This window comes from Solanum dulcamara, chromosome 6, assembly GCF_947179165.1.
Source record: "Solanum dulcamara chromosome 6, daSolDulc1.2, whole genome shotgun sequence".
Taxonomy (NCBI): Eukaryota; Viridiplantae; Streptophyta; class Magnoliopsida; order Solanales; family Solanaceae; genus Solanum; species Solanum dulcamara.
In genome coordinates this window covers 59,497,286-59,509,847 of record NC_077242.1, presented here as the reverse complement: position 1 = coordinate 59,509,847, position 12,562 = coordinate 59,497,286, and the positions used below count along the sequence as shown (strand labels likewise).

At 38.1% G+C, this 12,562-nt stretch overlaps 1 protein-coding gene across 4 annotated transcripts in view; it reads left to right on the top strand.

Annotated features, from left to right (window-relative positions):
* The first annotated feature begins 721 nt into the window (after window positions 1-721).
* The window catches only part of LOC129891204 (1-phosphatidylinositol-3-phosphate 5-kinase FAB1B), a 28,159-nt gene continuing 16,318 nt past the window's right edge, over window positions 722-12,562 (top strand). The window contains exons 1-4 of one of the 4 annotated variants that reach the window (XM_055966485.1): window positions 722-889; window positions 1,419-1,593; window positions 1,683-2,105; window positions 11,434-12,168. In XM_055966485.1, coding sequence (XP_055822460.1) covers window positions 1,586-1,593; window positions 1,683-2,105; window positions 11,434-12,168 — 1,166 coding nt within the window. In that variant the 5' untranslated portion in view covers window positions 722-889; window positions 1,419-1,585. Of the gene's footprint in view, window positions 909-1,418; window positions 2,106-11,433; window positions 12,169-12,562 lie in introns of all 4 variants that reach the window. The other 3 variants (XM_055966481.1, XM_055966484.1, XM_055966482.1) reach the window with 3 other exon arrangements.

Below are 12,562 nucleotides of genomic sequence, written 5' to 3'. Positions count from 1 at the left end.
CCTGAAAGATAAACAAATAATATATCAAATCTCATAATTTAGAGGTATTTTACATCCTTCATTATAATATTCTTTACTTGCTCATCGGATACATAATTTTAGAAAATATTTTCATCATACCAAACACATCTAATGTGTCAAACTTGTATACAAATTTATAATAATATATAAAAGCATTCATATACAAATATGAGCAAAACAAGGTATAATATTATTCCCCCTATCTCAATTTATGTGATACTTTTCATTTTTCGAGAGTCAAACAATTTAAGTTTGATAAAAAATTTGCCCATAAAATCTTTATTTCTTTTGAAATGAAATTTATATATTTTTAAACTACGTAAAACTATAAGACACAACAATTGACCATTCAAAATATTTAAAAGATATATAAAAAATTTATGATAAAAAATAGACTTATTTGAATTTTGAAATTCGAAACGTGCCACATAAATTGGGAATATAGTACTAATATTTTCTTTTAATAATAATTTAATAAATAAAGAGGGTAAACTTTTCCTTTTTTTAATAATTTAAGTAAACACGTGGCAAGATGAGAGTTGAAAGAAAGGCATGCAGACCCCCAAATCATCACAACCTTTCTGTGTCTTAACTGTTTGTCGTATCCTTGTGCATTATTTCCGTGACTCTCTCTCTTTTTCCCTCAATTATTTATTGCAAAAATCAAAATGATTTATATAACATTTAAATCATTCTCTTTCATATTCTCAGCCACAATCACATATTCTCCCATTTTGTACTGTAGTTTTTTTCTCTCTCTGTAACAGAAAAAAAAATCTAAGGAAAAAGAAGGCTGTGGCGCGCCGGAGAAAGCGGCGGCCAGTGGTGGGTTCCGAGCAAGTTTCACTTGTTTGATTCTACAACTAATGTACTCTTCCAACTTTGTAGTAAGTTTATATATAATGTTAATATGGAAGCAGTGAAATTTGTTATTTGTTTTGTTTGATTGCATTTGCAGTGGGAATGATTAGTTCGCTAAATCTTGAAAAGGGTTTGAATTAAAATCACTTCTTTTAACTCATACAGTGAGATTGGGATGGAGAAAATAGAATTTGGTATTAGTTTTCTTTTGTGATTTTGCCTTGTAAAGAAAATTTGTTTGTATTGGAATGAAATAGGCACAAATAGAGTGGAACTGGTGTAGAATTCATATAGCCAAACACAATAAGTTTGGGATTGAGGCATAGCTTATTCATTGATATTCTTTTGTTTCATATTAACAGTCTTCACTAATAGTCTTAAGCTAACAAAACACTACCAGTTCTTTACTTTTTGGAGAATACATGAATTGGCAGTTGTAGAATCTGTAGAAGATGATTAGTAGGTAGTGATGAGTTTGATAATCTGAATGTGCTGAAATATTGAGACGAAAGCTGAGTTCCCTTTTCTCTATGCAGTAGAGATTGGAGACACATATATATTGGTAGTAGCACGAGCTGTGGCAGATGATTATTAGGTAATGATGAGCATGATAGTCTTGAAGTTGCGTTAATGGACCCGCCTGAAAATAAGAAGCTCTCTGAGATAGTTGACATAGTAAAATCATGGATGCCAAGAAGGACAGATGCGCAGGTGAGTGTGTCCAGAGATTTCTGGATGCCCGACCAGAGCTGTAGGGTATGCTATGAGTGTGACTCTCAGTTTACTGTATTTAACCGCAGACATCATTGCCGTCTCTGTGGCCGAGTTTTCTGTGCCAAATGTGCATCAAACTCTGTTCCTGTCCCAAATGAGGAGCCCAAGGCTGGTCATGAAGATGGAGACAGGATTAGAGTATGCAACTTCTGTTTTAAGAAATGGCAGCAGGGGTTAGCTACAGTTGATAGTAGGATGAACCTTACTAGTCCAGACCTCAGTCCATCTCCTTCAACCACAAGTTTGGCTAGCAACCAGTCTGGCTGTACTTGTAACAGTGGTAGCAGCAGTAGTTCAACTGTTTATCCCACAGGACCATATCAATATGTACCATGCAGCTCATGTCAAAGTGCTTCTCAATCAGCTCAGATGGGTCCTGCAGCTCTCCAGCAAGATCAAGCAACATCTTCGGGAAATCCAGATTTTGGTCATTTTGTCTCTTGCTACAGGTATGTACAAATGAATAGAATGCATAAACAAGATTTCATTTCCTTTATGCCCGTCTTGCTGGTATGCTTACACATTTAAATTGCATTTTCGCTGCAATCTTATTTAATATATGGTCAAAGCCTAATTTGCATGTTGCTAGATCCACATATGGAACACCAGACACTATATTTTAGCTGATCTTTTGATGTGATTGTTAGAATTAGAATAGGAATAGGAATAGTATATAGAATCCTACTTGGATAAGGATTGTAATGTAGTGTCTACAAATAGGGCTCAGTGTAATAATATAGATATACAATTCAGTAATAATTTTCTCTTATATTTCTCACATGGTATCAGAGCATTGTTAAAAACATTAGGTGAAAGAAAATTAGGTCAAAACAACCGCCGTGTGTCAAGTTCTGGCGACTTTGTAGGGCTGTTTTGTGTCAATCCCGTATCCGTTAGTGTTGTGCGAAAACCACAACCACCACGGACTATAACCCACAAAATTTCACTGACAGAATACTTTTCACGTTCTCCCTGTGCCGTTGAAGCAACATTTTCCGGCAAAATCCACACCATGCGTCGGGTGCGTGAGCCTCTTTCCAGCCACTTTCTCGAAAAGTATCGCTATGCATCATTCTAGTGAAATCAACCGTCGCTGTGCAAATTCCAGTGACTACTCACAGCTCTCTCTGTTTTCATTGGTGTTGTGCAAAATTCAACACCATCACAAGGTCCAGCAACATTCGGTGACCAAAGCCCAACCAGCGTGCCAGTCGCAGATCCCTCACACGCAACTAGATCTAAGGTTCCACTGACCGTATAAGTAACACATGCCGATGAGTAATCCTATTTTGGCCAGTTTTTAGGGGACTTTGTTGTTCAATATTGACTCGTCTCTTGATTCCGATATGATCCATATATTTTATACCAGATTTTGAGCACTTTCCAGCAATCGCTGGACTATTTTCGACAGATCTGAGTTTTTTAGCAGTGTCTTCTTTATGTTTTAGATTCACTTTCCCAAAGGGTAAACTCAGATATTTGGCGGGATTATAATGATGCTTTATCTCTAGTAGCTAAAATAACATCTATTTGCCTTTTTCTATGTATGACTTTTGTTTGCCATTGGCCTCTTCATTAGTTGGACATTAAAAATGCTTTTCTCCACGATGATTTTGTTAAAATAGTCTATATGGAGCAACCACCTAGTTTGTTGCTTAGGGGAGTCTAGTAGCCTTGTATGTCGATAACATAGGTCACTCTATGGGATGAAATAGTCTTCTTGAGCTTGGTTTGGAAAGTTCACCATAGTAATTCAGGGTTTTAGCATGACTCGTATTGGAGTTAATTGCTCTGTGCTTTATTGACATTTTGCACCAAATTTGTGTATATATTTGGTGGTTTATGTTGACGATATCATTATCATCGACAATGACTAGGATGGTATCACTAATTTGAAACATCTCTTTTAGCATTTCCTAACTAAGGACCTCGGCTAAATGAAGTATTTTCTAGGTATTGAGGTTGCTCGGTCCAGATGAGGTATTGTTATTTCGCAACGCAAGTATTCCTTAAACATTCCTGAAAAGTCAGGAATGATGGATTGTAGATCAATTGACACTCTTATGGAACCGAATGCTAAACTCTTGCCAGGATAGCAGGAGCCATTAAGCTATCCCGGACGGTATAGACTACTAGTTGGAAAGTTGAATTAGCATATAGTGACTAGACTTGACTCTTTTTCTTGCGAGTGTTGTACGTCAGTTTATGACTTCCCCCTGTGATAGTCATTGGTATCCAATTGTTTGTATTCTGCGATATATAAAGTCAACTCTAGGTAAGGGATTACTATTTGAGGATCGAGGGCATGAGCATATCATTGGATATATCGATGTTGATTGGGACACCCTTTTATAGACGTTCTACATTCGGATATTGGGTTTTAGTAGGAGGTAATTTGGTGTCCTGAAAGAGTAAGAAATGAAGTGTAGTTGCTCGATCTAGTGTAGAAGCAAACTATCGAGCAATGACTGTAGCAACTTGTGAGCTACTTTGGATTAATCGTTTGTTGAGAGAACTAAAATTTGGAAAAATTAATCGGATGGAACTTGTGTGTGAAAACCAAGCGGCCTTTATTATCACATCAAATTTGGTATTTCATGAGAGGACTAAGCACATTGCGATTGATTGTCCTTTTAGAGAAAAAGATATCCTCGGAAGATATTGTTACAAAATTTGTGAAGTCGAGTGATCAACCTGCAGATATCTTCACCAAGTCTCTTACTAGTCCTTGCATTAGTTACATCTGTAATAAGCTTGGTTGAATATGAATAATATATGAAATTCTACTTGGATAAGGATTGTAATGTAGTGTCTATAAATATGGCTCATTATAATAATAGATGTACAATTCAATAATGATTTTTTCTTATATTTCTCATAGTGGTCATGGTTAAGAAACCAACTTTATTGCGGTACGGCAGTGAAGAAACTTGTTGATTACACCAAAAGAAAATAAGGGAAATAGACTATTCCTCAACGGAGTGAAACTCGACTCTAGGTCTTCAAAATCTCTCTTGTTTTTCTCTCTCCAAACTATCCACATTAACTTAAGTGGAACCACGCTCCAAGCTCGTCTTCTCTTCCTTCTCCCGCTCTTCCAACTGAGCGTCAACTTGTTCACAGTTTTAGGCAACCTATCCTGCCGTAGCCTCATGGTTAGCCCGCAGTGATGAAGAAGATGATCCACGTCTTCACCCTTCTTCTTACACATATAGCACCAACTGACGTAGACAACCCTCTGCTTTCTAAGATTTTTTGTAGTTAAGTTCGCCCCTCTAGTAGCAAACCAAGTGAAAAAACACACCTTCCTTGATACACTTGGAATCCATATTGTATTGCACGGAAATACAAGCTCCTCCCTAACTAAAAGTTTCTCATAAAAAGACTTTACGGAGAACTCTCCATTATTTCCAATGGCCCACCACCAAACATCAAGATTATCGGCAGGATTCAATTTCCTAATCTTGAAATCCCTTTCTAAATCTCAAATCCCAAAAATTTTCTCCACCTTGTGTCCCCTTAGTTTACTGAATTGTGAAGTCTCTTTGACAAGATATTCTGTACAAACTTTGCAATTCATCTTTCAATGGTATGTCCCCATACCAGCTGTCCCCAAAAAAGTACTCCTCCCGTCTCCGATCTTTAATGTGATATTTTCCGAGAAATGATCCCATTCTTTCGTGATATTCCTCCACAAACCACACCCAAATGACAAATTGATATCTCTAGTTCTTCACCCCTTTCCCACTCCCATATTTATCAATTATCACCCACCACGAAGCTTGTACCTCCACCCCAAACCTCTACACCATTTTCCCAATGATGTTTATTAAAAACCTTTACATCTTTAATTCCCAACTTCCTATCTCTTTGGAGATGTGACAGTCTCCCACCGCACCAAGTAATTTTTTTGCCCATCTGCCGCATCCCACCGGAAATTTCTTTGCATCTTTTCCAACTATTCAGTAATCGAAGTTGGCTCCATAAACAAGGACATGTAGTAAGTGGGCATGCTCGATAATGTGCTCTTGATAAACATTTCCTTTCCTCTCTTGGCCAAATATCTTTTCAAAGCCTTTTCTCAACCCTATGAACAATCAGATTCCATACCATATGATCCTTGTTCGAAGCACCTCACGGTACTCCAAGATAAGTGGTTGGAAGAGGCCCAACCCTACAATTCAAAACTTGAGCAACAACAACATACTTAGTGAAATCCCACTAAATGGGGTCTGGGGAGGTAGAATTACACAGACCTTTTCACTACCTCATGGAGGTAGAGAGATTATTTCTGAAAGACTCTCGGCTCATGTGCATCGAACTGAAGTTAAAGAAGGCGGCATGAAGGAAGTATAATAGTTTATACTAAAAGCAGTGTAGAGCCTACAAGTCAGAAACAATAAAAAAAGGGCAGCCCGGTGCACTAAAGCTCCCGCTATGCGCGGGGTTCGAGGAAGGGCCTGACCACAAAGATCTATTGTATGCAGCCTTACCTTGCATTTCTGCCAGAAGCTGTTTCCAAGGCAAGTCAGAAACAATACCGGCCGTGAAATACACAAAAGACGGAAACAATAGCGTAATAATCAAAATACAATACACAACATATGCAGTTAGATAACAAGCAAACCAAGACAACACTCTATCCCTACTAACCTTTTATCCTAATAAGCGACTTCCACTCTTTCCTATCTAAGGTCATGTTCTTGGTAATATGAAGCTGCGCCATGTCCTATAATCACCTCACCCTAATACTTTTTTGGCCTACTTCCACACCTTCACGTACTCCATACAACTAACCTCTTACACCTCCCCACTGGGGAGTCTGTGCACCTCTTCTTCACATGTCCAAATCATTTCAGTCTCATTTTCCTCTTCTTGTCCGTCAGAGAGGCCACTCCCACCTCCTCCCGAATAACCTCATTTCTAATTTTGTCGCTCCTAGTGTGCCCACACATCCATCTCAACATCCTCATCTCCGAAACATGCATCTTCTAAACGTGCGAGTGCTTGACAGGATAGCTGAAATCGAGTTACTTGAATAAACAAGAAACTAATGCGGAAGCAAAAATAAATAGTTTAAAGACAAGAATTGAAAGATAAGAGAAATTGGAGAAGAAAATCCCCAAATTCAAAAAGATGTGCTAAGAACCCTAATTGATATTAGTATTCAAAAATTAGCGGATTAAAGCTAATTTATGATACTAATAGAGCCAATTCAAGAACTTAGATCAAAAAAACTGATCTAGACCCCTATTTCGAAGAAACTAGAGACAACAATTAGTATGAGACTAATTACTTTCTTTAATTTACGAATAAGAACTAAAGATATCAAATTAAAGAATTAATCTTACCTCCTATGAATCGTTCTTATAAGGTTGTAATAAATTCCAAGTAGCCACACACAAAGGTATAAAGAAGAGAAACTCTCAATTAATAATAATGTTGTCTGATCAAATAATCAAACCTACCCCTATATATAAGGGAAAACCTATCCCAAATAAAATGAAATTTGAATCTACTTTTATGAAAATAATAAATAAAACCTAACTAGAAAACTTTAAACTAGAAAAATATATAAAAATAATATAAAAAATTCTTCCCTAAGGAATAAGGAAAAGTTTCCAATAGGGAAAGGTTTCCAACTTTGACCAAAATATGTGGGCCCTTCTCGAGTCACTTGCACGTGACTTTTCCTCCTTTTTGGGTGAGGATTTTAAACTCCTTTTTTGGGCAAAAATTAAGCCCCATGTGGGCCCCAATCTTCTAACATTTGGACTTGGACCTGGACCATAAAATATGTATAGCACTTAGTTCATTCTTCACCACAATTCTTGGATTCGTTCTTGGGCTTTTCTTCCATGATAAGCATCTTCTTGAGTTTCCATTGCAGGCCAACAATCTTGGCCTGCAACTTTTTATTTTGAGACCTTGATGATTATCTTCTTAGGGCTTCTATAGCATCATTCTTGTTCATGGAGCTATCACCAGTACTCCACCCCATACAACAGGGACGGACTAACCACCACTGTGTAGAACTTACCTTTTAAGTTTAGGAGGTACCTTGTTATCACATAAGACTCTAGAGGCAAGCTTCCATTTCATCCCATCGACCTCGATACGATGTGCGACATCATCGTCGATGTCCCCACTTCCTGGAGTATGTACCCAAGATACTTAAAACTCTCTCTTGGGAATAGTCTGTGTGGTAAGCCTTACTTCCATAGCTGCTTCATCCAATGCAACACTGAATTTGCACTCCAAATATTACGTTTTGGTCCTGCTCAGCCTAAACTCTTTGGACTCCAGAGTTTATCTCCAAACCTCTAATCTAGCATTAACTCTGTCTCGCGTCTCATTGATCAGTACTATATCGTTCACAAATAACATACACCATGGAATCTCTTCCGGAATAGACTGCGTCAACTCGTCCATCACCAAGACAAATACAAAAGGGCTAAGAACATTACCCTGGGGCAGCCCCATCTCAACTGGGAAGTGCTTCGAATCTCCTTCCACTGTTCTAATTTGAGTCTTCCCTCCATCATACATGTCCTTTATCGCCTTAATATAAGCCATCGGGACACCTTTATCCTCCAACCACCTCCAGAGGACATCCCTCAGACCTTGTCACAAGCCTTTGAACACCATATGTTGGCCCTCTTCCTTTCCTTATATTTCTCCACCAGTCTCCGCACCAAATGAATGACTTCAGTACTCGATCGTCCTAGCAGGAATCCAAATTGATTCTCGAAAATGAACACCCCTCTCCTCACCCTCAATCTCGAACAGTCTCTCCCAGAACTTCATAGTTTGTCTTAGCAATTTGGTACCTCTGTAGTTGTTACAGTTTTGAATATCACCTTTGTTTTTGTACAATGAAACCATTGTACTCCACCTCCATTCGTCGGGCATCTTTGCCGTTTTAAAATAACATTAAACAACCCAGATAATCACTCCATACCTGCCTTGTCTATGCTCTTCAAAACTTGAGCAAGCAATCAAATGTCATTCACCTCTCCAACAAGAATAATCGCTACTTCTGACTGCCAAAGATATGTTTCCAACATAACTTTGGTGCTTTATTTAAGTTTTGGATCAAGAAAACATAAAATCTCCATTCTGCCCAGGTCTAACCCCCGTGGTTTACAATTTTGAACAAAAGCTCGCAATTGCGAACTTTGACTTTTATGGTTGACCATCGCGATTGTGAGCTGTATGTTCACATTTGCGACATTAGCTATTTCTGCTGTAGATTGCTAATCTGGTTTGAAATTACAAACATTGACCTGGCTGGTTGACTTTGCATTTGCGGATTGTTGTTCGCATTTCAAAACATATATACACAACTTGCATGAAGATAGGGAAAATACACACTTGCCGTTACAAACATGTATTCACATTCTACATAACATTTCATGATCAATTGAACACACATTTGAGGAGCACGCCTCAAGGAAGGTAGATCCTTTAGCCTCAACAATCCAAACAATGTTCCAACACGTTCAATGAAATCTAATCAACATCAACTTAACCAGTTTTTATGTTCATGTGCATTCAAACTCAACAATACTCATTTAGGCTCGAACATTGACTTCAAGGCACCCAAATATCTATCCCCTCATAAAAAGGGGCAGCCCGGTCAGTGTTATCAAAGGTGCTCTTAAAGTGCTTAGGCCCTAAAGTGAGGCTCAAAATTCGTTGAGTGCTTCGCCTCGCTTAATGTGCACTTCAATGTCGTCATCAAGGCTCTAAAACATACTTTTCCTTGTGAATGAGCATTTCCCGAAGAGGCAACGCTAAACCATTGATATTTTACTTTATCGTAAAAATAATCAATTTCTTTATCCATATATTTGTTATTCATGCTCATAATTATTAGTCTTGGACTAAACATATTGGTATGTTTTCTCCATTTGCGTCTTTTCTCAATAAAGCCCACACTTTATTTGCACGTAAAGCCCCAATGAACCTTATAGCTTTTTTACGCTTTTCGCTTTTGATAACACTGAGTCCGGTGCACTAAGCTTCTGTTATGCGCAAGGTTCGAGAAAGGGCCGGACCACAAGGGTCTTTTGTATGCAACCTTATCCTGTTTTTTTACACGAGGGTGTTTCCACAACTCGAATCAGTGACCTCTTGGTCACATGACAACCACTTTACTAATTATGCCAAACTTTCACCCCCTCATCAAATCGTAATCCAACTCCATGAGTTCCATCCTTAGGATTAAATGGGTTATTAATGTCACTCAAGTTACTAAAATATTCATTTAATAACCCCCAAATGTTCATCAACTTCCCAACTACTCAACCATGTTCAGCAATATCCACTTTAAGGGTTCAACTAATACTCCTTTCCAACTATGATTTCTACTCACAATTATCTTCAACATTCTCATTTATATACAAGTGAAGATTGGGTGGTGGAAGTACCTATTGAAGACAGATCTTGAAAATCTCTACTTTGAAGAATTCTTGGGGAGATTGAGATTTCTTGACAAATCAAATGTTTGTAGATGTTAGGTTAGCATTAATCGAGTATAATTGACTCAAAACTTCCTAAATTCTTACCTTAGAATGTGGAATATGCCCTTTGGCGAGAAATCACCCAAAGACCCCCATCCCCAACTCTTTTTCCTCTTCTTCTACTCTTACCACGACTGGTCTATTTAAAACCAGGGATGACTCACGACGTGAGATCATCATGCGCTCCCCTAGCTTTACTCGCTTGCCGGAACCTTAGCTTTTGGCGGTGTGTGCAGGGTTGGCTCAACTGTTGGAAAATCTATTTGGGTATGGCCGCCGGCCGATGACGGATCGTGTGGTGTTGTTAGTTTTTGCACAACTGAAGGGAAAGCAGATGACGCACACAACTGGCAAAGTTTTCGAAAATTGACGCACGGTGACGGTATTCTCTTATCCCGGATGTTTCTCACCAATGCTCTGATACTTTGTGAGAAATGAAGGAGAAAACTATTATTGAATTGTGTTATTTGACATTATTAAATTGAGCCCTATTTATAGACACTACATTACAATCCTTTTCCACCTAGGATACTATATACAAATCCTATTCATATTCCTGTTCTAACAATAATTTAGCTAAGAAATCTGTAGAATCAATCAACAGTAATGTACCCCAGGCCATGTACAATAGCTTGTCCGTTCTGTTTGTTTATTAATGAACAGCCCAAGTTTGAGCTCATATGAGCTGAGCTAGCTTTACTTGTACATATGCCAGTTCATTTACCGTGTATTGTAGTCTGTGTAAAATCTTTCTGGAAAAAGAAAAAGGTGATTTATTTGTTATCTCTAGGTCAAGAGTATTCTTGCTAAAAATACTTATTCGGCTATTCCCGATTTGAATTTTGTCGTCAAGGGGTTATAAAAACTCAAGGCTACACTTAGCTCCAATACGATAATACAAAGGTATAACAACCCCGCCTTATCCTATCCAAGTACAAAGGACTCATAACTAACGGCATATTTGGATCCTGACCAAGGTTTTTGTTGTTCATTTAACTCTGTGCCTATACCTACTAGGAAGTTTAAAGATTTCCAGGAAAGGAGAGCTCGAGAGCTCTACTTTTTGTGGTGCACATTTTGATTTGTAGGTTGGATTGTTTGCATGGGCCAAGCATGTATAGTATTGTCATGAAAGACAGATGAGACACTTGAATCAAACCTTTACTTTACTTGCTTTCATGTATTATTATTAGGCTAATATCTTCTATTCCAGTGTATGTTTCAATTAGCTATCTTAGCATTGGTTTGGCAGGAGTGATGACGAGGATGATGATTATGGTGTTTGTGGATCACATTCTGAGCCAAGACACTCTACTCCAATAGATGTCTATTATGGTGCTTTCAACTACAAGGAGATGAATAATATTTGTGGACCAAACAATGATCAACCTGCTGACATTGAATCAAGTAGTGCAAATTCCTCATCATTGACAGAGAACTGTGAATGGAAGAACTCAGAAGGGATGAAAGAACTTGCAAAAGAAACAGACACTTGTATCAATGCTGTCGAGCATGAAGGGCCTCCTCCTCATGATGTGAGTGACACAGATAATGCACCAGTTGATTTTGAGAATAGTTATTTACTCTGGTTGCCCCCAGAGCCAGAAACAGAAGAGGATGATAGAGAATCTCTTTCATTTGACGAGGATGATGATGGTAGTGAAGAACCACCAGGGGAATGGGGTTACATGGATTCATCATGCAGCTTAGCTCGAGGAGAGTACCATAATAGTTCAACCGCGGAGCATAGAAAGGCCATGAAAAATGTAGTTGATGGACATTTTAAATCTTTGATTCTGCAGCTTTTGCAAGTTGAACATATTCCTCCAGCTGAGGAGGATAATAAAGAGAGTTGGTCGGAGATAGTCACATCTTTATCCTGGGAAGCTGCTACACTCCTAAAGCCTGACATGAGTCAGAATGGAGGAATGGATCCTTGTGAATATGTGAAGATTAAATGCATTGCCAGTGGACATCGTAGAGAAAGGTTTTCTACATCCGACTATATGGCTTTCTATTGTGACCTAACCCAAACTCTCACATACCTTCTTTTCATCTTCTCTATAAAAGAATTACAAAGAAAAACTAATTTCAACAGCTCATATGTAAACAAATTTTTCTTGTTGTGCAACACTGCAGCTTAATTTATTGTTTTCCCTACATTCTAACTTGATGCTTATTTATTTTAGTTATGGACTTCCTATTTGTCTTTGATTAGACTCCTATTCTGTGTTGCAATTGATTTTCATTATCTACCAAATAATTGCAGGCTTTGTGATGCAGGAATCAAATTTTCAAGTTGCTTATTTTTATGCTTACATAGATTCTAAGTGAGGTGTTTGAATTGGTGCCATATGTTAATTTTTCCATCAGGATTTAGC